The sequence below is a fragment of the Mandrillus leucophaeus genome, unplaced genomic scaffold, assembly GCF_000951045.1.
Source record: "Mandrillus leucophaeus isolate KB7577 unplaced genomic scaffold, Mleu.le_1.0 Scaffold279, whole genome shotgun sequence".
Lineage (NCBI taxonomy): Eukaryota > Metazoa > Chordata > Mammalia > Primates > Cercopithecidae > Mandrillus > Mandrillus leucophaeus.
In genome coordinates, this window is record NW_012102909.1 from 953,385 (window position 1) to 978,323 (window position 24,939).

General features: G+C 35.2%; 1 protein-coding gene across 1 annotated transcript in view; it reads left to right on the forward strand.

The window, feature by feature from the left end:
- Positions 1 to 24,939, forward strand: part of APLF (aprataxin and PNKP like factor) — a 96,695-nt gene that overhangs the window by 44,349 nt on the left and 27,407 nt on the right. The window contains exons 5-8 of the mRNA XM_011984996.1: positions 135 to 267; positions 7,353 to 7,534; positions 13,801 to 14,156; positions 22,675 to 22,800. Of these exons, the coding sequence (XP_011840386.1) occupies positions 135 to 267; positions 7,353 to 7,534; positions 13,801 to 14,156; positions 22,675 to 22,800 (797 nt within the window). The remainder of the gene's footprint in view (positions 1 to 134; positions 268 to 7,352; positions 7,535 to 13,800; positions 14,157 to 22,674; positions 22,801 to 24,939) is intronic.

Sequence of the window (24,939 nt, forward strand, 5' to 3'; positions counted from 1 at the left end):
TTTGTTTAAGAAATTTGATGAACTCAGTCTACAGTTGCATATGGGTATTATAATGGTAGTATTCTGCAAAGCAAATATTTTGCAAATTCATTAAAGACGTGATTATTTTTAGTAATTTATAGGTGCCTTTTTAGTCTTTCCTAGGTGAAAATAGAGACTTCAGTAAGCAGCAGCGAATCCTTGCCGAGAGGAAAAGAATCCTTCCAGCTTGGATGTTAGCAGAACATTTAAGTGATCAAAACCTTTCAGTACCAGCAATCAGTGGAGGTAGGTTTTTGTTTCTACTAATGCTGACTTTCAAGAAAACAGTAAACAGAATTTGAAAGTTTTTCTGAAGAAAAACTATAAACTATTTCTATGGAGATAGAGGTTGTGTAAATGTATAGCTTAGCCTAGTAGTTTTTAGTTGTGAACATGAAGTCTAATTTAAAACATAGGCTATTACTTTGTGCCATTTATCAAATACCACCCTAATTTTTTTCATTTAACAAGTGCTATTATGTGATTTTTTATATATATATATATAAAAATTTCTTTATCCACTCATTGATTGATGGGCATTTGGGCTGGTTCCATGTTTTTGCAATTGCAAATTGTGCAGGTGTCTTTTTCATAAAAAGTGTATGTGCAGGTGTCTTTTTCATATAATGACTTCCTTTCTTCTGGGTAGACACCCGGTAGTGGATTGCTAGATCAAATGGTAGATCTACTTTTAGTTGTTTAAGGAATCTCCACAGTTTTCCATAGTGATTGCACTAGTTTACATTCCCACCAGCAGTGTAAAAGTGTTCCCTTTTTACCACATCCACACCAACGTCTATTATGTTTTTGATTTTTAAATTATGGCCATTCTTGCAGGAGTAAGGTGATATCGCACTGTGGTTTTGCTTTACATTTTCCTGATAATTAGTGATGTTGAGCATTTTTTCGTGTGTTTGTTGTCTATTTGTATATCTTCTTTTGAGAATTGTTTATTCATATCCTTAGCCCACTTTTTGATGGGATTATTTGTTTTTTTCTTGCTAATTTGTTTTTTCTTGTAGATTCTGGGTATTAGTCCTTTGTCAGATGCATAGCTTGCAAAGATTTTTTTCCCACTCTGTGAGTTGTCTGTTTACTCTGCTGATTATCTTTTGCTGTGCAGAAGCTTTTTAGTTTAATTAAGTCCCATCTATTTATCTTTGTTTTTACTGCATTCACTTTTGGGTTCTTGATTATAAAGTCTTTTCCTAAGCCAATGTCTAGAAGGGTTTTTCTGATGTTATCTTCTAGAATTTTTATAGTTTCAAGTCTTAAATTTAAGTCTTTAATCCATATTGAGTTGATTTTTGTATAAGGTGAGAGATGAGGATCCAGTTTCATTCTTTTACATGTGACTTGCAAATTATCCCAGCACCATTTGAATAGGGTGTCCTTTCCCTACTTTGTATTTCTGTTTGCTGTGTCAAAGATCAGTTGACTGTAATTATTTGGCTTTATTTCTGAGTTCTCTATTCTGTTCCATTGGTCTATGTGCCTGTTTTTATACCAGTACCGTACTATTTTGCTGGCTGTAGCCTTGTAGTATAGTTTGAAATCGGGTAATGTGATGCCTCCAGATTTGTTCTTTTTGCTTAGTATTGCTTTGGCTAGACTTGCTTTGGGCTGTCTTTTGGTTTCACATGAATTTTGGGATTGTTTTTTCTAGTCCTGTGAAGAATGATGGTGGTATTTTGGTGAGAATTTCATTGAATTTGTAGATTGCTTTTGGCAGTATGGTTATTTTCACAATATTGATTCTACCGATCCATAAGCGTGTGATATATTTCCATTTGTTTGTCATCTGTGATTTCTTTCAGCAGTGTTTTGTAGTTTTCCTTGTAGAGGTCCTTTACATCCTTGGTTAGGTATATTCCTAAGTTTTGTTTTTGTTTTTGTTTTGTTTGTTTGTTTGTTTTTTGCAGCTATTATAAAAGGGGTTGAGTTCTTGATTTGATTCTCAGCTTGGTCACTGTTGGTGTATAGCAGTACTACAGATTTGTGTACACTGGTTTTATATCCTGAAACTTTGCTGAATTCATTTGTCAGTTCTAGGAGCTGTTTGGATGCATCTCTAGGGTTTTCTACGTATATGATCATATCGTCGGCAAACAGTGACAGTTTGACTCAGTGACAGTTTGACTTATTGACTCTTTACTGATTTGGATGCCCTTTACTTTTTCTCTTGTCTGATTGCTCTGGCTAGGACTTCCAGTGCTATCTTGAATAGAAGTGTTGAAAGTGGACAGCCAATATAGTTCTAATTTATTTTATTTTTTATGTCTCAGGTACTAGCTCTTGGATGTTGTCGTGAGTTTCTTAGGCCTGGGCTGAATTTTTTTAAATGTCCATTAGTGATGGAGAAGTAAATATATTTAGGCAAAGGTTTTCAGAGTCTCCTCTTTCTTGATCTCCAGTTATCTCTGTTCCTTCAGCCTTCCAGGCCACAAGACTAATCTTAACTCTTAGGTTAGGATACTCCTGGTAGATTGAAAAAGGAACTTTTATATTTTCACTGGTATCATGCTATTCTATAGAGCTCCTCTTCCTGCATCTTCTAAGCTACCAACATGAAGTTGTAAAAAGTGGTACATGCTGATGAAGATTGAACTAGTCCCCCAACTGTTTGGTTTGCATTTAATTTTGTACTGTGAATATTTTCACCATGGCAATTTGATGCATATTATAAATATTGAGCATTTATACATTATTTTAATTGGACTATAGTTCAAACTGTACTTACGTTTATGTAAAGTGCTAGTCATTCTGTTTACTTTGTTTCCAGCAACTTGGCCAAGTTATTTAATTTTAGTAGTTTTTGAACCTTATATTTTCTAGCTGTAGAATCATATTATCTATAGAATTAGGGTAATTTTGGCTCTTCTGATCTATCTACTGCTTTCTTTTCTTGTCTTATTAGCTGAACCCTATAAACGTTAAATAAAAATGGTTAAAATTGGTCTGTTCTTGTTCATGATTTTAATAGAAATTCTCTTAATATTTTAGCATTTTATATGGTTGGTATTAGGTTCTGATAAATAGTTATATCATGTTTAGTATGGTTCACTTTATTTTTACATTTTATTTTCAGGAATAACTGTTGAATTATTTAAAAATGTATTGGTATAGAAATAGTTCTGCATTTTCGTGTGTTAATGTAAGTAATGATATTGGTAGATATACTAATGTAATATACTATGCTTGTGTTCCTGGAATAAGTTCAGTCTTTTGATAACTTTTTATTTTTATACTCTGTTAGATTAAATTTGCTAATATTTGGTTTAGGACATCTCTTATCTATATTATGGTTAGTCCGTATTTTTCTTTATGTGTGCCTTCTATGTGAGATTTTAATGTTAGAGCACTGAATTATTTGCATATATGGTCAGGGACAATTTGAATAATCGAAAAATTATGTTTCTTCATGGAACTCTCCTGATCTGGGCCTGATGCCTGCTTTTAGTAGTTGATAATTCTGGCAGAGGAATAGGTAATTTAGACCAGAAAAAAAGAAAAAAAAAAAGAATGAAACATGCAGAAACAGATTAAAAAATACATTTAATTTATAAACACATACCAGTTCAAACTGATGGAGAAAGGGTATATTATTCAATAAATGACGTTGAGAAAATTGGCTCTCCATTTTGAAGAAAATAATGTTAAAGTACTACTTTATACCATATTCAGAAACAAATTTCTATTGAATTAATAGTCTTAATATAAATATTAAAACAAGGCATTTGAAGAAAGCATGGGAAAAATATTTTGATTACTCCTGTACACTTTCTTAAGATGATAGGGAACCTGGAATCCTAAGGGAAAAATTGATAGATTTACCTAAATAAAAAGGAAAAATACTTCTATGCAAAAGACACTATAAATAAAGTCAGAGGCAAATAATAGCCTGCCAAGCAGTATACTGAGATACATTATCTACCACACTTATAAAAGAAAGTTTTTAGAAAATTGTCTACTTAGTAACAAAAAAGATAAAACTCAGTAGAAATTTTGGGCATTATGTGTGACATACTACAGAATAATAAATACACATAGTAAATGTTATGACTTTACTATCAGGTAGGAAAATGTAAATTGAAAACAACTAGTTACCATTTTTTGTTCATTAACTTATCAACATTTAAGCAATTGATAATATCCACTGTTGGCAGAAAGGAGTATTATGGAACATTACTTGTGGAGGTATAAATTAGTACAGCCTTTCAAAATCACTTGTATCTCTTAAATTTTTAAATATACAATACACTTTGATCCAGAAATTGCAATCCTAGGTATTTAAACCGCAGAAATAATAACATTTGTACTTTTAGTCCTGTATATGTTTATGCATATGTATTTGTAGATATATTTGCTTAAACACAGGAAAAAATTGAGAAGTATACACATGCAATAGTTAATATAGCTGTTTGGGAGTAGTTCCTCTAAAGGGTAAGATTGGATGGATGTATTTTTAATGATACATATATATATATATATATATAATTGAGCTATCGTTCATGTAGTGTTAGTGTAACAGCTCATATAAGTGCCATTGGTAATAGTTAAAATCAAGCTGTTTTGTATTAATAGTTAATTTCTTTTATATTTCTATCATTTGACTGTACCTATTTTGGATTTCAGAAGAATATTTGCCATACCAGATATAAAGACTGTTGTTAGCCATTTTAAGCTATTTGTTTTTTATACACTCTTCGTGAAGAGCATTTTAATATTACCAAAATGGCTTCTCGTGCAGGAAAAAAAAAAAGTAGCTCTAGTCCCTAGAGGCGGTTTGTAGTAAAGAATTTGGAGTTTTGAAGAACTATTTTAAATATATATATATTTTAATTTAGAATTTTGGGTACATGTGTGACACTTGGAATATATAAACTACCATTTGTGTAGAAGCTGTGTCTTGTTTAATTTACTGTAGTTCTTAGCATAATCAGCAATACCACTAGTTCAGTATGTCACTTGGTTTAATTCGTAACTGTTACAGCATTTGGTCATTTGTTGTACCAAGCTACACAGTCCTATTAAGTCCTGTTTATGACAGTTTCCAAAAATATGAACTATTTTCTAATTTAGATTCTTGATGAATGTTTAAATAATTTAGTTAAAATTTAGTTATTATAATAGTTTATTCCTCAGTTTCATTTGATAAATGTATTATTTTTATATTGGTTCAATTGATATTCCTGTTTGATAATATGGACAGTATTCTATTGGCATTTCTTTCCTGAACTGAATGAGGGAATGTTATTTTAGGCTACTTGAATGTCCTTTAGAACTGGACTAAGCAAACTACAGCCCATGGGCCAAATTTGGCCCACTGCGTGTTTTTGTAAATAAAGTTTATTGAAACATGACCATGGTCAACCGTATGTGCATTGTCTGTGACTGCTTTCATGTTACAAAGACAGAGTTGGGTAGTACTGACAGACACTGTATGGCCTACAGAGCTTAATCTGTTTACTTTCTGGCTTTTTACAGAAAAAGTTTGCTAATCCCTGCTTTAGAACATTAGAATAATGACTACAGATTGCTTTACATACCTATATCCTGGCTCTTAAGGGAATCTTTGGACAAATTGTTTATGTTCAAAATTCATTTAGTCAGAAATATTTATTGAGCATCAGTTTTGTGCTAGGCACAGTTGAAGGTACTGGAGACAAGGGAGGTACGGTGAACAAGGCATGTAAAGTTTCTGCCTTCATGAAGACATCGTTCGCAAGTAGAGGAGAAGGACAGTTTGCCTTGGACAATGTGAATTTGTTAACAAAATGTGATAGTGACTTAGGTTTGCCAACTGCATTAAACTTTGGGTAAGTATTTTATGGGATACAATATCCATTGTTGTTGAGATTTATTTACTTCATCGGCAAAGTCTGTAGAAGTCACTTCCCTGTTTGGGTTATTTTGGGTTTGCCTGTAATCCCAGCACTTTGGGAGGCTGAGACAGGCGGATCACCTGAGGTGAGGAGTTCAAGACCAGCCTTGCCAGCATGATGAAACCCCGTCTCTACTAAAAATACAAAATTTAGCCAGGTGTAGGGTAGTGCGCACCTGTAATCCCAGCTACTCGGGAGGCTGAGGCAGGAGAATTGCTTGAACCAGGGAGGCGAAGGTTGCAGTGAGCTGAGATCGTGCCACTGCACTCCAGCCTGGGTGATAGAGCAAGACTCTATTTCATTTAAAAAAAAAAAAAAAAAAGAGCTTAAGTTTAATTCCTCACTGTAGATGTTAGGGTTTAATAAGTAGTATATGTACAATAGCAAAGACTTGGACTCAGCCCAGATGTCCATCAGTGACAGACTGGATTAAGAAAGTGTGGCACATATATACCATGGAATACTATGCAGCCATAAAAAAGGGTGAGTTTGTGTCCTTTGTAGGGACATGGATGCAGCTGGAAACCATCATTCTCAGCAAACTATCGCAAGAACAGAAAACCAGATTCTGCATGTTCTCACTCATAGGTGGGAATTGAACAATGAGATCACTTGGACACAGGAAGGGGATCATCACACACCGGATCCTATTTTGCGGGGGGTGGGGAGGGATAGCATTAGGAGATATACCTAATGTAAATGACGAGTTAATGGGTGCAGCACACCAACATGGCACATGTATACATATGTAACAAACCTGCATGTTGTACACATGTAACCTAGAACTTTTAAGTATAATAAAAAAAAAAAGTAGTATATGTAAAGTTCATTGGATAGCTATAAGTCAGATTTTCTGTTAGAGAAATTCAATTCTACAATTAAAAAAAATAACATGTATCAGGTACTCTGCTAGATAGTTTACATATCTTACTTCATTTACTTCTCCTAATAATTCCATGAATTATAATTCCCATTACCCAGATGATGAAACCAAAGTTCAGAAAGGTGAGATGAAATAGTTAAGGGATGGAGTCCCCATTTGCATCTCAGCCTGGTAGAATGCAGGCCTGGAGCTCTTAGCCATTTTGCTGCTTAATACTTTCTGAGATTTGCACATAAGTGTTTCCAAGTTAGCATTTTTTTTTTCTTTTAAGACGGAGGCTCACTCTGTCACCCAGATTGGAGTACAGTGGTGTGATCTTGGCTCACTGCAACCTCCACCTCCTGAGTTCAACTGATTCTCATGCTTCTGCTTCTTAAGTAGCTGGGACTACAGGTGCACACCACCGTACCTGGATATCTTTTGTATTTTCAGTAGAGACCGGGTTTCACCATGTTGGCCAGGCTGGTCTCGAATCCTTTTTCTTTTTTCTTTTTTTGGTATAGATTATTGACATTTGAAGATACAGAAGATAATTTTCTTCTTTTTCTTTATGTGTGTTTAAGGTAATGTAATCCAGGGAAGTGGAAAAGAAGAAATCTGCAAAGATAAAACCCAACTAAACACAACACAGCAAGGAAGGAGGCAATTAATTTCATCAGGAAGTTCAGAAAATACATCAGCAGAACAAGATACAGGAGAAAAGTGCAAAAATACTGATCAGGAAGAGTCTACCATTTCATCCAAGGTGATTTTTAAAAATTCATTATTTGATTGTTTCTTCGTTAGGTATTTTAGATAGAAATTAATCATATGCTATATAAGGAGAAATCAAAGCTGCCTTTTATTGCTGAGTTTATGAAGACAAAAACTAGCCCAATTTTTTCAGACTTACTGAAACTAATCTTTAATATAGTATTGTTTAATACAGTATTTGTTGAAAATTTAGAAATTTTCAGACTGGAAAAAAAAAAGGGGGAGACCACTTCACTCTGGTCATAATTTGGCACCTCTGTTCTGAAAACCTGGCTTCTCTTATTCCATTGGTGGTGGTTCTCAGATTGCGTTTAACCACCATTTTCTTGCTAAGTGTGATGAGAAAAACAAATTGATGGGATAGTTCTTAAGAGCCTGTTTCAGGATCACTTCTGGGCTAACTGACAATATTTGTAGACCTTCTTTCCTCTTTCAGTTTTTGCTAACTCACTAGAATGGTTTGGCTGAAATACGCATTCTGTAACACTGGGTTCTTACAGAAAATGAGGACTATTTATTGGAAGTACTTAAAAAGAGAGAGAAAGATAGAGATGGCCCCAGGACAGAAAGTTCAGGCATGCTTCCTTTCTAGGGAGAGGTAGCTTATGATGACAGTTTTCATGATCCTTTTAGTCCCATGGCTGAGCTCTGTGGATCCCTGTCTCAGTCTCAGGGAAAACCAGAGGAGCAGGATTGTTCATGGAAGACTGTGCACCAAAATGACTGAAATGCCAACATCTACCTTAGAGGTCAGTCTTCGAATATATTCTCCTCACTCCTATCCTCTCTCCCAGAGAGAGGAACCGCTTCTCACTGGAGCCTGTGTTCCAGCTAGAGAAGTGGGGCCTTGTCACTATACACTCAATTCCTTTGCTTTACTTATGGAGGCAAGCTTAATAAATGAAAACAAAATGTTTTCTGGCTCAGATATATTTGCCATAAATCTTATTAAAACAAAATTTGTTTTGTATAAACTTTGGGCCCTCATATACTGTATTCTCTGAACTCTGAACATGTCACTTGACGTTGCCTTTTTTCAAGAGAAATTATTGTGTTCAGAAGAAAATCTGTAGTATACATGTTTTCCTCTGTTTATCCCAACCCATAAGGTTTGATAATCACAAGAAAAACTTTGAGGAACATCTTAATTGATGGATTATAGAGAGGAGCAGATCCAAGATATTCAAGCTATTTGTGAGGTTTTGGTGACATCAAGGGAGTATTACAACCAGGTCTGAGGAATGCCCAAGTTCTGTTTGGCCAATTGCTTTTCCTTTCCTTCCTTGTGAGGAAGATTTACCTCTTCTAGCCCAGGAAAAATAAGGCTTAAATTTTCACGATCCTTTATGCAGGGCTCTCTGGTAAAGCTGAGCCAGAGAATGTGACTTAGACTGAAAATCCCAGCAGAGCCTTTCCAAACCCCACCCTCCATCCCTGCCCAGTTTGAGTCTGAACACTGAACCTTTAGAACAGCTACTCCTAAAGGGATGGCTATAGTGCAGAGCAGGTGAGAGAGAAAACAAGAGTCTATCTAGTCTAATGGTAGGAGGTTGCCAGCTACAAAAAACCAGTAACAGTTTGGCCAGGCCTACATTTGGATCAATGTGCTTGGAAAAAATTACATTCTCTTTGGGAAAAGTAGGAGAAGCAATGGAGAGAAGGGACAAAAATCACTTTTGCCCCACTAGACCCTGTTTCTGAGATTCTGATTCATTTGGTGTGTGGAGCCTGTGCATCAGTGGTATCTTAAATAAACTCTCCCAATTTTAGTGTCCCTTCAAAACTGAGAGCTACTGTTGTACCATCATTGAACATCTCAGAGGAAACTGAGGCCCAAGATCACATTTGTTAGTAACCTTGGCTTCAAATGTAGGTGTATTTTCATTTTGGGTATAATGAAGTTTTCTACCATACATATTAGACTATGTAAAGAGTTTTGTGACTCTAGTAACTTCTCTTCATAAGACAGTTGTCAGAAATAGTCTATATTTTTCATCAGTTCTTACATGTCTTTCTACAACTTCTTCCCAGTTATGTAACTTTCTAATTTAGATGTGAAAATGAGGGTACTTGAATTGATTAACTTTAGCGAAAAGGATGGTTGCCATGGTTTGACTGTTTTTATCTCCTCTAAAGATTTATGTTGAAACTTAATCCTCAGTGCAACAGTATTGGGAGGTGGGCCTAATGGGAGGCTATTTAGGTTATGAGGGCTCCGTGCTCATGAATGGATAATGCTGCTATAAAAGGGCTTGTGAAGCTGGATGCGGTGACATGCACCTGTAGTCCCAGCTACTTGGGAGGCTGAAGCAGGAAGATTGCTTAAGCCCGGGAGTTTAAGGCCAGCCTGTGTGACATATGGAGACCTCATCTCTAAAAAAATGGTGGGAGGCTTGGCTTGTAGAAATGGGTTTACACTCTTTCACTCTTCTGCCATATAAGGGCACAGCATTCATCCTCTCATGCCCTTCCACCTTCCCTCGTAAGAATGCAGTAAGGAGGCTCACACCAGATGCTGGTGCCTTGATCTTGAACTTCCCAGACCCCACAACTGTGAGATAAGAAATTTCTGTTCTTTATAAAATTCCCAGTTTGTGATATTCTGTTATCGCAGCTATAAAACAGACTAAGACAATGTATTTCCTTTATAATCTATATTATATTATAATCTAATGAGAACTCTTATAAATGACAGAAGGAAGCCTAACCGAAACGACATAAGTGAAAATAGTATGGTAAAGTGTTTTAGCTGTTTATTGCTGTGAAACAAGCTACCCCAACACTTAGTGACTTAACACAACATGATTATGTCAGTGATTATGATTATATTCTGTCTTATAATTGTGTGGGTTGGCTGGGCTCAGCTGGGCAATTCTTTTATGGCATGTTTTTGGTGTCAGCTGGGCTTCATTCAGCTGAGAACTCAGCTGAAGATGAAGCATCTGTGATAGCTTTACTCATGTGAATGGTGCCTCAGCAAAGGTTGGTGGAATGGCTGGGCCCACCTCCGTCACCGTACCGTGAAGTAGCCTAGACTGAGCATCTTCACCTGACAGCTGGGCCCCAAGAAAGTAATGTCAAAGCTGTTAGATCTTTTAAGGCCTAGAACTAGAATTGTCATTTAGCTGAATTCTTTTGGTCAGAGCAAGTTACCAGGTCTCCGATAAATGACACTGTGAGATGAGGGTGAAGACAGCATTGTGACCAGTTAATAGAGAGGGGTCCTTGAAATGTTTTCAATCACAGAGGTAATCCCGGCAGCTCACTAGAGGACAGATTGCAAAAGAACAAGATAAAAGACTTGGAGGTAAGGAAAGAAATTGTGGCATTAACACAGTGAAGAAATAGAGAATCTAAGCTAGGGCAGTGACTTTAAGGATGGTAAGAAGTATTGGATTATAAAAGCATTCAGGAATAAAATTGTAGGACTTCTTGCTTGGATCTGGGGAGATAGGGCAAGAAAAGAGTAAAAGACTTCTAAATTTCTGGCTAGCATGAATAGATGAAATATGTTGGCAGAAACTTATGGCAGAGAACACAGAGGCAGAATGTCAGTTTTGACATTTAGAGTTCAAGGAGCATAGAACATTGAGAAAGAAATGTCTAGCTAGTGGTTGAAAATATGAGTGTGAAGCTCAGGAGTGAAGTTGGGGCTACAGGTTAGGAGTTTTTAGTCTTTAGTACGTCAGTGTTAATGCGATTGAGGCAGGACTTTTAAGGTAATTTATCACCACAGACATTCTTACCAGGAGCAGTTTGGAAACAGCAATACATTACTTGATTGAAATTGTTCTAGATGGAAGTTCTTTATCTTGTCCCTTCTAGTACATTAACACTCAGATGGTTGAGGGACAGGGGGAGGGCTTACTTGAGAAGTTAACCGGCTATTTCAGTAGCCTTAATAATACATTCCTGCCATCTCCAAACACCCAGGTCACCCTCTACCAGCTCATGCTCTTCCATCCCTCAGGTTTCTAATGTGTATATTTACATTGTAGGGGATTTGGCCACTCTATGATGAGTCGCCAGCTTTCCACATTTAATGCTGCCCATTTTCATCTAATCTAAGAAATAAGCAATGTGGGATGCTTAGGAAATATAGAGCTCTCTGACTTTCTCCTACTTCTTCCAAGTACAGAGCACCTTCCATCTTTCCTGTTCGCTCACTCGCCAGTTCAGTGGCTTACTCTAGCTCCTGAGCTTTGTAATTGGCACAGTGCAAATTTATGTCTCAGCAAACTTACAAATTACTGCATGTAATGGATTTTGGGGTCATTTATAAATAATTTAAACCATGAATGTTAAATTCTTGAATGCCAAGGGTGTACTATAAATCAATATTTCATGGAGTTCCATAAAGAGCATTATGATTTCCAGCTTTTGTGCCTCTTAAAATATATTTGATTACCCTGATCCATAGTATTGATATTTGGGACTTTAACATTTCTTTCTCTTTTAGAATAAATTAACATGTTAAACCTACTCCTTGTGAGGATTTAAAAATAAAGCAAACTCTTCTCTAATTCACAGAAGTAGACAGAGTTGAAATATGATACTATGGATTTTATTTCTTATATTTCATTTTCATTGGTTTATTTTTTATTTTTAAATGGCAACATAATAGATGCTTATTGTCAAAAATGGAAGTATCAGGAGCATTTGAAGTAAAGAATGAAAACCTCCATTTGCCTGGTCCTTCAATCTCATTGCCTTACTAATTTTTTGGTTTGTCTCCTTCTAACTCTTTTCATTTGGATTTACACAAGTGAATGCACACATAGATATATAAGGAACTTTTTAAAAGCTAAATGGCACCACAGTATAGATATTGTTCTTGTTTAGTTAAAAAACATCTTTAGATGTGTCATTATTATTTTAATGTCTGCATAGTGTTTCATAGTAAGAATATAATATAATTTATTTAACCACTTCCCTAGTTGTGCTCTTTTTTTTTTTTTTTTATGTGATAAGATATTGAGTGGGATTGTTTCCTTGTCCCAGAACTGCTGCTAAGGCTCAAAGCTGGGAATAGAAGTACTAATAAAGTATCCCATGTTAAGGAGCCCTCAGCAGTAAGAACTAGCCCTTTCCCTTTATGGTTTATTGAAAGGTATGAAAGCGATTGCCATCCCAACCCCCTAGGCTTGATACAAAGGGAATTGAGAGGCCGAAAGGTTTTAAGGTTAAGGGAAGTGCAGTGTTTATGGTGGAAATTATTTCTTCCTTTTCTGAAATCAAGAGAAGAGGGGCATTCTAAGATAATTACTTGTGGAGCTTGGAAATGCCAGCAGAAACAAGAGACACGTTTTATTGAACACCTGTTAGCCAGTGGATTTGCTGACCTACCCCACTGCTACCTGAACAAGGAAAAAGAAAACTGGGGAAAACTGACCCAGCGGGGACTGCCAAGTAGGGAGGTGGGTTAGAATCGCCCAATTCTCACTCAAGAGTTCCAGTTGCTGGCACAGGCCAGTTGGTCCTGTAGTTGGGGGGTTGAGATTGGGGTGTACCTGTGCAGCCTGGGAGCAAAGAGCGTATGTTTTAGATAGACATGACATGAATGTTGCCAGTGAGGGTCAGCCTGTTAAGAACATGACACATTGTTGAACAGTGACTTTTAAGAGATTTTAAAGATTACGTTCAAATGAAAGCTAGTATCTTATATTTTATTTGTATTTTCTGGTTATTTTTCACTGAATGTTTGACATGATTGTAAAGGTTTGATGCAACTGTAAATTTATTTTCTTTTTTTTTCTTCTTTTTTTTTTTTTTGAGATGGAGTCTTGTTCTTGTTGCCCAGGCTGGAGTGCAATGGCGCAATCTCGGCTCACTGCAACCTCCACCTCTCAGGTTCAACTGATTCTTCTGCCTCAGCCTCCCAAATAGCTGGAATTACACACCCACCACCACGCTCAACTAATTTTTTATATTTTTTAGTGAAGACGGGGTTTAACCATGTTGGCCAGGCTGGTCTCAAACTCCTGATCTCAGGTGATCCACCCGCCTCAGCCTCCCAAAGTGTTGGGATTACAGGCATGAGCCACCACGCCTGGCCAAATTCCTTTTCTAATAACTAAAAATGTTTTAAGTTATTAAACTAAGCACATAGAAAATAGTGGCATTTGATAACTTTAAAATGTGAATCTTGAAGTTTTAAGTTTACATTTTGCATGGGTCTTGTAGTTTTGTGCTATTATGCTCATATCTTTAAAAAAAATTTTTCATTTATTTCTGACGTTTTTCATATTTGTTTTACAGGAAATGCCACAATCATTTTCTGCAATCACATTAAGTAACACAGAGATAAATAATATTAAGACTAGTGTACAGAGAAACAAACTTCCAATAGAGGAACTTGGTAAAGTTTCTAAACATAAAATTGCCACTAAAAGAACACCACATAAAGAAGATGAGGCAATGAGCTGTTCTGAAAATTGCTCAAGTGCCCAGGGCGAGTCATTCCAGGATGAGTCTCAAGGGTCTCATTCTGAGTCCAGCTCTAATCCCTCCAGTCCTGAAACTTTGCATGCAAAGGCGACTGATTCAGTTCTACAATGTTCTGAAGGAAACAAGGTCAAGAGGACATCCTGCATGTATGGGGCAAACTGCTATAGGTAAAATGAAATTATAGTAGCATTTAGTTCCATTATTTTGATAGCATGTAGCTATGTAGATACATGCTACAGTGTGTTAAAAACCTAATAAAACCCACTGGCCTAAATGTTAGGGACTTTATTGTGTTTCTGCTGTTTGTACTTCATCAGTACATCTTCTAGAAAATCCTTTTAAGGCTTTTAAGATACAGTGGGAGAATTAAATGTTTTATGTATAGACATGCTGACTAATGTGAGGATCTGAATACTGGGAATCCAGACATGAAAACTGAATCCCTCAGATTGGAATACCTGTTATTTAGTGTTTTCTTAAATATTAGAGAGATCGCTTCCTAAACAGTTGTTGTATACAGTATAACTATAATTTTAGGTTGTGTTTAGCTGTCTTATTTATACTTGTGCATTTTTCTTTATATTTTTCTAATGGTGTGTTGAATCATCATGGTACCCTCTAAAACAACTGAATATAATAATCCTGGATTGATGGGTTGCTCCTATACTTGCTTCATTTATTTACACTGCCGTATATACTCTAATGTCTTATTTTGAGAATTCGAATTATAATCTCTTAGTTTTAGACTATACTTTCATCCATAGTGTTTATAGTAACATGTTTATAATTACACAGCCCTATTTCAGAAAGATTTGTTTGCCATTCCAACTTGCCAAACCAAATATCCTAGCAATCCTTTCCAGTAGTTTGTCTTTTGTGTCAATAAGACACTAGTCAGTGTGTGTACATATAAAACATTCAGTTCCCCCATGTATCTTAAAAGCCTATGGCAGGATTTTCTAGAAGATAGATATCTTTATTGCAATAGTATATTTTAACATATTCTGTTAATTTCACATTCATATTCTCTTTAAAATGTTTTGCCATTTTAGCACTTGAATAACTCATATTTTTAAATTTGAATAGTTCTGATTTATGCTTTTTGAAACAATTTCGTACATATGCAATGGCTTTAGTTTCACGTCTGGACCATAATGTAAAAACTTGCAGAATAGAAGTATATAAACCTTCTTTTACCTTGGATTGTATTAATTTGCCAGGGCTGCCATAACAAAATACCAGATTGGGTGCTTAAACAACAGAAATGTATTTTCCCACAGTTCTGGAGGCTGGAAGTCCTAGATTGTAGTGTCAGCAAGTTTATTTTCTCCTGAGACCTCTTTTCTTGGCTTGCAGCCTGCCACTTTCTCACTGTGTCCTCACATAGCCCGTTCTCTGTACACATACCTTCCTGGTTTCATTTCCACATCTTGTAAGGACACCAGTTATATTAGGTTAGGGCCCCACCCTTGTGACCTTTTTTGACCTTAATCATCTTTTTAAAGGCCTTATCTCCAAGTTAGTCACACTGGAAATTAGGGCTTCAACATATGAATTTTGGGAGGTGGGGAACAATTCAGTTCATAACACAATTTAAAAGAGAAAATTTGTAATGGTCATCTCAATAGAGAAAAGTCATTCGATAAAATTCAACATCCCGTTTATGAAAAAAATTCTTAATTATATAAGAATAGAAAAGACTTTTTCAGTTTAATCAAGAATATCTACAGAAACCAACAGCTAATTTCATACTTAATGGTGAAAGATTAGAGTTTCTCCCATGATGTTGAGAACTAACCAGTATGTCTGCTATCACCACTCTTATTCAACATTGTAGTAGAGATCATAGCCAGTACACTAAGGCAAGAAAAAGAAATAACTAATGTAAAGTGGAAAGGAAAAAATAAAACTGTAATTATTTACAGGTGACATGATTGTATAATTTTGAAAATTCAGAATCTTTTTTTTATTATACTCTTGAGTTCTGGGATACATGTGCAGAACATGCAGGTTTGTTATATAGGTATACACGCATGTGCCATAGTGGTTTTCTGCACCCATCAACCCACCATCTAGATTTTAAGCCCCACATGCATTAGGTATTTCTCCTAATGCTATCCCTCCCCTTGCCCCCACCTCCTGACAGGCACCAGTATGTGATGTTCCCCTCCCTGTGTCCGTGTGTTCTCATTGTTCAGCTCCCACTTATAAGTGAAAACATGCAGTGTTTGGTTTCCTGTTTCTGTGTTAGTTTGCTGAGAATGATGGTTTCCAGCTTCATCCATGTCCCTGCAAAGGACATGAACTCATTGTTTTTTATGGCTGCATAGTAGTCCATGGTATATATGTGCCACATTTTCTTTATCCAGTGTATCATTGATGGGCATTTGGGTTGGTTCCAAGTCTTTGCTATTGTGAATAGTGCTGCCATAAACATACATTAGCATGTGTCTTTATAGTAGAATGATATATAATCCTTTGGGTATATACCCAGTAATGGAATTGCTGGGTCAGATGATATTTCTGATTCTAGATCCTTGTGGAATTGCCATGCTATCTTGCACAATCGTTGAACTAATTTACATTCCCACCATCAGTGTGAAAGCATTCCTATTTCTCCACATCTTCTGCAGCATCTGCTGTTTCCTGACTTTTTAGTGTTTGCCATTCTAACTGGCGTGAGATGGTATCTCATTGTGATTTTGATTTGTATTTCTCTAATGACCAGTGATGATGAACTTTTTTTCATATGTTTCTTGGCCGCATAAATGTCTTCTTTTGAAAAGTATCTGTTCACATCCTTTGCCCACTTTTGATGGGGTTGTATTTTTTTTTTTTTTTTCCTGGTAAATTTGTTTAAGTTCCTTGTAGATTCTGGATATAAGCCCTTTGTCAGATCCATAGATTGCAAAAATTTCCTCCCATTGTGTAGATTGCCTGTTCACTCTGATGATAGTTTCTTTTGCTGTGCAGAAGCTCTTTAGTTTATTTAGATCCCATTTGTCAATTTTGGCTTTTGTTGCCATTGCTTTTGGAATTTAGTCATGAAGTCTTTGCCCATGCCTGTGTCCTGAATGGTATTGCCTAGATTTTCTTCTATGGTTTTTATGGTTTTAGGTCTTACATTTAAGTCTTTAATCAATCTTGAGTTAATTTTTCTATATGGTATAAAGAAGGGATCCAGTTTCAGTTTTCTGCATATGGCTAACCAGTTTTCCTGACACCATTTATTAAGTAGGGAATCCTTTCCCCATTTCTTGTTTTTGTCAGGTTTGTCAAAGATCAGATGATTGTAGCTGTGTGGCGTTATTACTGAGGCCTCTGTTATGTTTCATTTACCAGTACCATGCTGTTTTGGTTACTGTAGCCTTGTAGTATAGTTTGAAGTCAGGTAGCATGATGCCTCCAGTGTCATTCCTTTTGCTTAGATTCTTGGCTATGCAGGCTGTTTTTTGGTTCCATATGAAATTTAAAGTAGTTTTTTCTAATTCTGTGAAGAAAGTCAATAGTAGCTTGATGGGAATAATTGAATCTATAAATTACTTTGGGCAGTATGGCCATTTTCACGATATTGATTCTTCCTATCCATGAGCATGGAATAAGAGAAGATTCAGAATAATCTTAAGATAATCTGAATTAATAAATGAAGTTAGCATAGTCATTCAATTCAAATGAACATTCAAAAATAAATATATTTCTATATCCTAAAAATAAATATTAGAAAAATTAAAATGGGAACATTTACAGTAGTACCAAAACCTTAAACACCTAGAACTAAATCTAACAAAAGATCTGAAAGACATATTTGGTAACATTATGGTGAAATTAAATGAGGCTTTAATTAATGGGGAGGAAGGGTATATGAATTGCAATAATCAATATTGTAAAGATATACATTTCCTCAAAATCGCTTTGTAAGTTTAAAGCAGTCTTTATCAAAATCCCGGTAGGGTGTGTGTATGTGCATGCGTGTGTATGTGTGTGTATGTGTATAAGTTGACAAGCTGACTTTATAGAGGAATTGCAAAGGACCTAGAATTCTGAATACAATCTTCAAGTGCAATCTTGAAAGACATGACCAGATAGAAAGCCTTATTATAAAGGTACCATATATAATGCAGTTTAATATTGGTTCAAGGATAAACAGTAATCAGTGCAAAAGATTAAAGAGTTCAAAACCAAACCTTTATGTCTGTGTGTGTGACAAAGTTACCACTGAAGATCTGTGGGTTAAGCATGAACTTCCAGTGAGTGGTGTTTGGCAATTGGATATTCATATGAAAAGATAATGAATCTTAACTCCTGCCTTATACCTATCACAAAATAAATCTCAGATAGATTTTTGTAAAACATATAAAGTAAAGGTAGCAGAGGATAACATAGAATATATTCATGACATTGGGCAAAGATTTCTTAAGCGTGTTATAAAATGAAGTAATCATAATCATGTTATCCAGTTGATCAGTTGGACAAAATTAAAATTAAAATTACCCTTTATGTTATATTTAAATATAACATTAGAAGGGTGAAAAGGCAAGGCACAAAGTAGATGAGGATATTTGTTATACATATGTCAAATAATTTGTATCCAAAGTAAATAACTAGCAACCAATAAGAAAATGACAACTCAGTTAAGAAAAAAAAATGAGCAAAAGGCACTGCACAAAAGAGGATAGTGAAATGGCTAAAAAGCATACAAGAAAGGTTTAATGCTTGTTAGTCATTTAGGGAAACACATTTTAAAAAATAATACTACGGATCAGTGGTTGTCAAACTTTTAAAAGTGCCAGACAGTAAATATTTTTGGCTTCTTGGGCCATACAGTCTTTGTTGCCACTGCTTAATTATGCTGTCATAGTGTGCAAGCAGCCATAGACAGCACAGGCAGTGAAGATGTTAATACTACTACTCAAGGTAGTATTTAATGCAATCTCTATCAAAATCCTAATGGTATTTTTTTTTTTTTCAGAAATAGAAAAAAATTATTCTAAAATAATGTAGAATCTCAAGGAATCTCAAGTAGCCAAAACAATCTTGAAGATGGTCAAAGTTGGAGGCCTCACACTTTCTGATTTTAAAATGTATTACAAAGCTACAGTAATCCAAACAGTGTGGTACTGGCATAAAGATAGACATATAGATAAATGGAATAGACTAGAGAGCCTATAAATAAATCCTCACATATATGGTTAAATAATTTTTCAACAATGGTCTCAAGACAAATCAAAGAGGAAGGGACAGATTTTTTTTCAACAAAGAGTGCTCAGAAAACTGCATATTCACATGCAAAAGAATGAAGTTGTCTGCTTGCCTTACACCTGTTTTCAAAATATAACTTAAAATGGATCAAACCATCTAAAATATAAAACTGTAAACATCTAAAACTATAAGACTTTTAGAAGAAATTAGGGGAGAAGCTTCATGACATTGGATTTGACAAAGATTTCTTGGATATGACACCAAAGCACAGACAACAAAAGCAAAAATAGACAAATTGGACTTTTTAAAGTTAAAAACTTCTGTACATGAAAGGACAAAATCAACACAGAGTGAAATGACAACTATGGAATGGGATAAAATAGTTGCAAATTATATATCTGATAAGGATTAATGTCTAGAATACATAAAGAACTATAAACAACCAAAAAAAATTACCCAATTTGAAATTGGGGGAAAGAACTTAAATAGATATTTCTCTAAAGATAATATACAAATGACTAACAAGCATGTTAAAAAATGCTCAGCATCACTAAACATTAGGGAAATGCAGACCATAACCACATTGAGATATCACCTCACACCTATTAGGGTGGCTACTTTCAAAAACAAAATGAAACACAAGTAACAATTGTTGGTGTAGATGTGGAAAAATTGGAATCTTTGTGCATTGTTGGTGGGAATGTAAATTGGTGTAGCCCCTGTGGGAAACAGTATGGTAGTTCCTCAAAAAATTAAAAATAGAATTAATATATGATGTAGCAATTCCACTTCTGGGTCTATATCCATAAGAATTGAAAGCAGAATCTCAAAAAGTTCATAGCAGCACTATGTTCACAATACCCAGGGGGTAGAAGGAACCCACAGGTCCATCAATTATTGAAGGAATAAAGAAAATTTGGTATATACATACAATGGAATATTATTCAGCCTTAAAAGGAAGGGAAATTCTGACACATGCTCCTATGTGTATGAACCTTGAGGACATGATGCTAAGTGAAGTAAACCAGTCACAAAAAGATAAATACTTCATAATTCTACTTGTAGCAGGTATCTAGAGTAGTTAGATTCATAAAAACAGAAATTAGAATGGCAGTTACCAGTGGCTGTGGGGAGAAACAGAAATCAGAATGGTGGATTCCAGGGGAGGAAGCAGGAGCTGGGAAGTTGTTGTTTAATGGGTATAGAGTTTTCAGTTTTGCAAGATGAAAACATTCTAGGGATTGGTTGCACAACAGTGTGAATATACTTAACATTACTGAACTGTGCTCATAGAAATTGTTAAGATGGTAAATTTTATGTTACATATATATTCTTAGCACAGTTTAAAAAAAACAGTGGGCCAGATTTGGCCTGCTGTTCATAGTTTGCCAATCTCTGCTATAAATACTGCCACAAGAAAAAAAAACAACAAAAAAAAAACATAACAGTGCTAAATGTTGGTGAGGTTGTTGAAAAACTGGAACTCTAATAACCTTCTACTGGGAGTGAAAATTAATACAGTCATTTTGGCAATTTGGCAGTATTTATCAAACCTGAGCATATATGTACCCTGTGACCATTCTTAACTATATCCCCAGGAAAATGCATATAGATGTGCATCAAAAGGCTTATACTAGAATGCTCTTTGCAGTATTATTTATAGAAGTCAATACCTGAAATGAACCCAAAAGTTTGTCAGTAGTAAAATGGATAAATTATAATACCATCATCAAATGGGTGATGCTATTACTGCATGGTAGTGAAAACATACTTACTGCTACATGTAACAACATGAATTAATCATATAAACATAAAAGGGCTGGTTCAAAGAAGTATATACTAGTATATATTTTCATTTAAGTTCAAAGACAGACAATACTGATCTGTTGTTTTATAATATCACTTCTTAAAGTATGATCCAGAGATCCCTGGATGTCCCCAGAACACGTTTAAGAAATCTGTTAGGTCAATTGTATTTTATTTATTTATTTATTTATTTTTGAGATGGAGTCTTGCTCTGTCACCCAGGCTGGAGTGCAGTGGCGCAATCCTGGCTCGCTGCAACCTTTGCCTCCTGGGTTCAAGCAGTTCTCCTGCCTAAGCCTCCTGAGTAGCTGGGACTACAGATGTGCGCCACCAAGCACGGCTAGTTGTATTTTTAGTAGAGATGGGGTTTCACCATGCTGGACAGGTTGGTCTTGAACTACTGACTTCAAGTGATCTGCCCGCCTCAGCCTCCCAAAGTGCTAGGATTACAGGTGTGAGCCACCACACCCGACCCAAAAGTATTTTCTTAATAATATTGTGACTTTTTGTGAATGCCTTTTTTTACTGTCATTTACTCTCTCACATGTGTACAGTGGAGTTTCCCAGAGGCCACACGTTATGTGTTGTTGTTAATGATTGAATGCAGAAGCAGGCATGAGAAGCCAAATGCCTTCTCTAAAGTAGAGATTAAAGAAATTTCCATAGTATAAAACAAGAATGTTTTCTTGGAAGTTAATAATTATTTATGTTAAGACATGTTATGATAGTATGTAAAGGGTTTATTATTGTTCTATTTAAGTCAATAAATGCACTTTTTCAATTTCTCATTTATAATTTCTAATAGGGTAAATATCCTATATAAACAAAAGCTCTCTGGAGTTTTAATCTTTTTTTTTTTTTATAAAGGAGTCTTGAGACCGAAAAGTTTGAAACACACTTTTATAAGTTAGGATAGTTACCTTTGGGTACTAAAATGGATTTAGTGATTGGAAGAGGGCACATGGGACCTTTCTAGGATGTTGGAAATGTTCTTTTTTTTTTTTGAGATGGAGTCTTGTTCTGTCACCCAGGCTGGGGTGCAGTGGCCGGATCTCAGCTCACTGCAAGCTCCACCTCCCGGGTTTACGCCATTCTCCTGCCTCAGCCTCCCGTGTAGCTGGGACTACAGGCGCCTGCCACCACGCCTGGCTAGTTTTTTGTATTTTTTTTTTTAGTAGAGACGGGGTTTCACCGTGTTAGCCAGGATGGTCTCGATCTCCTGACCTCATGATCCGCCCATCTCGGCCTCCCAAAGTGCTGGGATTACAGGCTTGAGCCACCGCCCCCGGCCAATGTTCTGTTTTTTATCTTAGCAGAGGGAACAATATAATTGTTCATTTTATTAAAAGTTTTGAAAAGCTATATATGTTTATGATATTTATGTTATATGCTTACATACATATGTGTCATATATATAGTACTGTTTGCAAGTTGTCTATTGATACTCATGGCTTATCACATGACACCAGAAATGTATTATGTTACTGTGAGAGTCCTGTACTGAGTTGATGTCATCAACTTTATGTCATCAATTTAGCATGTTGATGTAATCTGTGCTTATGTCATCAATGTAGCATGTTGGTTTATGTTCAGGAATAGTCAGATGTGGATTGCTATATCCACTAAAAATCTAGAATATCCTGTTTATTTTTTCTGACAGTATATTTGTCGCCCTCCTAGGAAGAATCCTGTTCATTTTCAACATTTTAGCCATCCTGGTGATAGTGATTATGGAGGTGTACAAATCGTGGACCAAGATGAGACTGATGACCGGCCTGAATGTCCCTATGGACCATCCTGTTATAGGTATAGAAACTGAAATGTTTGACTGTACTCCTTTTCTCTCTTATCTCTGTTACTTATCTAGGAGAAACTGACTTGTTATCTCAAGTTACTTATCTCTTATCTCTGTTACTTATCTAGGAGAAGCAGCTTGTTTTCTCAAGCCTTTTAATTTTCATTTTTAAACTTCTGTAGATTACAGGTTTTCATGTTGGTAATAGGTAGGATTATATTTCTATAGCTAATTCTAAATTACTGAAGTTACACATCTATGACTGCCTGAAATTTTTCCTTATTTCCAACTTTCTAAAATGCAAATTAGATCACTTAAAAGCTGTTGATGCTACCCCAACATACACTTAATTCACTCTACATGTCCTAGGTATGACATATACATCCATTTGGGATGTTATCTCTGCATCCCTCTGCTTCCTCAACTTTTACTGCTCAACTATTCTTGCCAACACAGAAAGTCCAATCCTAAAAGAAGAGTAAGAATACTTCTCCTCTCAGTTTTCATGGCATCTTGTCCTTGTCTGTATCATACACAGAGTAGTATTTATCTCATGAGATTATATTTGTTTCTTTATTAGAACATCTCTTCCTACAGGCAAGCAAGTATCTTGACAGCAAGGACTCTCATCTTTGTATCTTGCAACTTTGCTTAATAAATGAATGAACTTGAAATGAAACAAACTACCAAAGAAAGAAGTAGTGATTTCAGCTTTAGAGCGCTTTGATTCCAGACAGCCATCTTTCTTAAATAATTTTAAATACAGATTGCTGAACCTACTGGGCTATTTGAAGTTGTTTCTATTTCTATGATTGTGGTTTTCAATGAGAAGGCAAAGTAAGTTTCTGGGACAAGACAAAATGGCTTATACATTTTTTGAAAGGTAAGTGTTCATTATGATCAACTTTACCAATAAACTTGACAGTTTTTGGAGAAATTAACAAATTCCTAGAAAGATACAACTTTAAGAAACATATACAAGAAAAAAATCAAAAATTGAGTTAATATAAGAGAAATTGAATACACAATTTAAAGCTTTCCACCAAAGAAATGATAGATCTGTTTGGTTTTAGTGGCAAGTTCTAACAAACATTTAAAGAAGAAACACTTCATTTTTACACGAACTACTCCAGAGAAAGTAAAAGAGGGTGTATTTCCCAATTCATGATGTGAGACCAGCACAAGCTTGATACCAAAACCCAGCAAGAATAACACAAGAATGAAAAAGTATAGGATAAGCTTACTTTTGAACATACTTGTAAATATCCTGAGGGGGGGGAAATGTTATGAGAATCAAGTGATAAATAAAAAGGAAAATATAGTATGACCAAATGGGGTCTATGTAAGGAATGCATGTTTTAATATTAAAAAATAAATTCATTTACCATATCATCAGAATAAGTAGAAAAGCCATCTCCATAGATGACTAGAAAGAAAAAACCTGACAAACCAAAATCAGCATTCATTTATGAAAAAAACTGGTTATAAAGTAAGAATGGAAGGGAACTTCTTTAATTTCAAAAAGAATATCTACAAAAAGTGTATAGCAAATATTATACTTAAAGTAAAATATTTAAAATTTCCTTTTTGAAATCAGAAATGAGACAAGAATGCCTGTTATTACCACTTTGGTTCATCATTATGTGGAGATTCAAGATAGTATACTAAGATAAGAAAAGGAAAATGGATAAGAATTGCAAAGGAAGAAATACAACTTTGTATTAACAGATGGTATTATTGTATATGCAGTAAATACAAAGTGGCCCACTGATGAGTTATAAATTTAAAAAGTGCTTAGGATGGTTATTGGATACAAAAATCAATATACAAAACCAACTGTATTTCTATATTCCAACATTAACCAGTAAGAAAATAAAATTTTTTAAAGATTATAACATCAAAAATAAAGAGTCCTTAGGAATAAATATAAAGGCGTAGAAACCTCTATGAAGAAAACTGTAAAACTTTAAATGTAAAATGAGAAAATATTTTTCAGAAAGACCTAAATAATTATGAAGATCAAATTGTTCATGATTGAATTATTCGATAGTGTCAAAATACCAGTTTTCCTCAAATGGATTTATATATAAACTGATTCAAAATCATATTAGCTTTTATAAAGAAATTTATAATGTGATTCTAAAATGTAT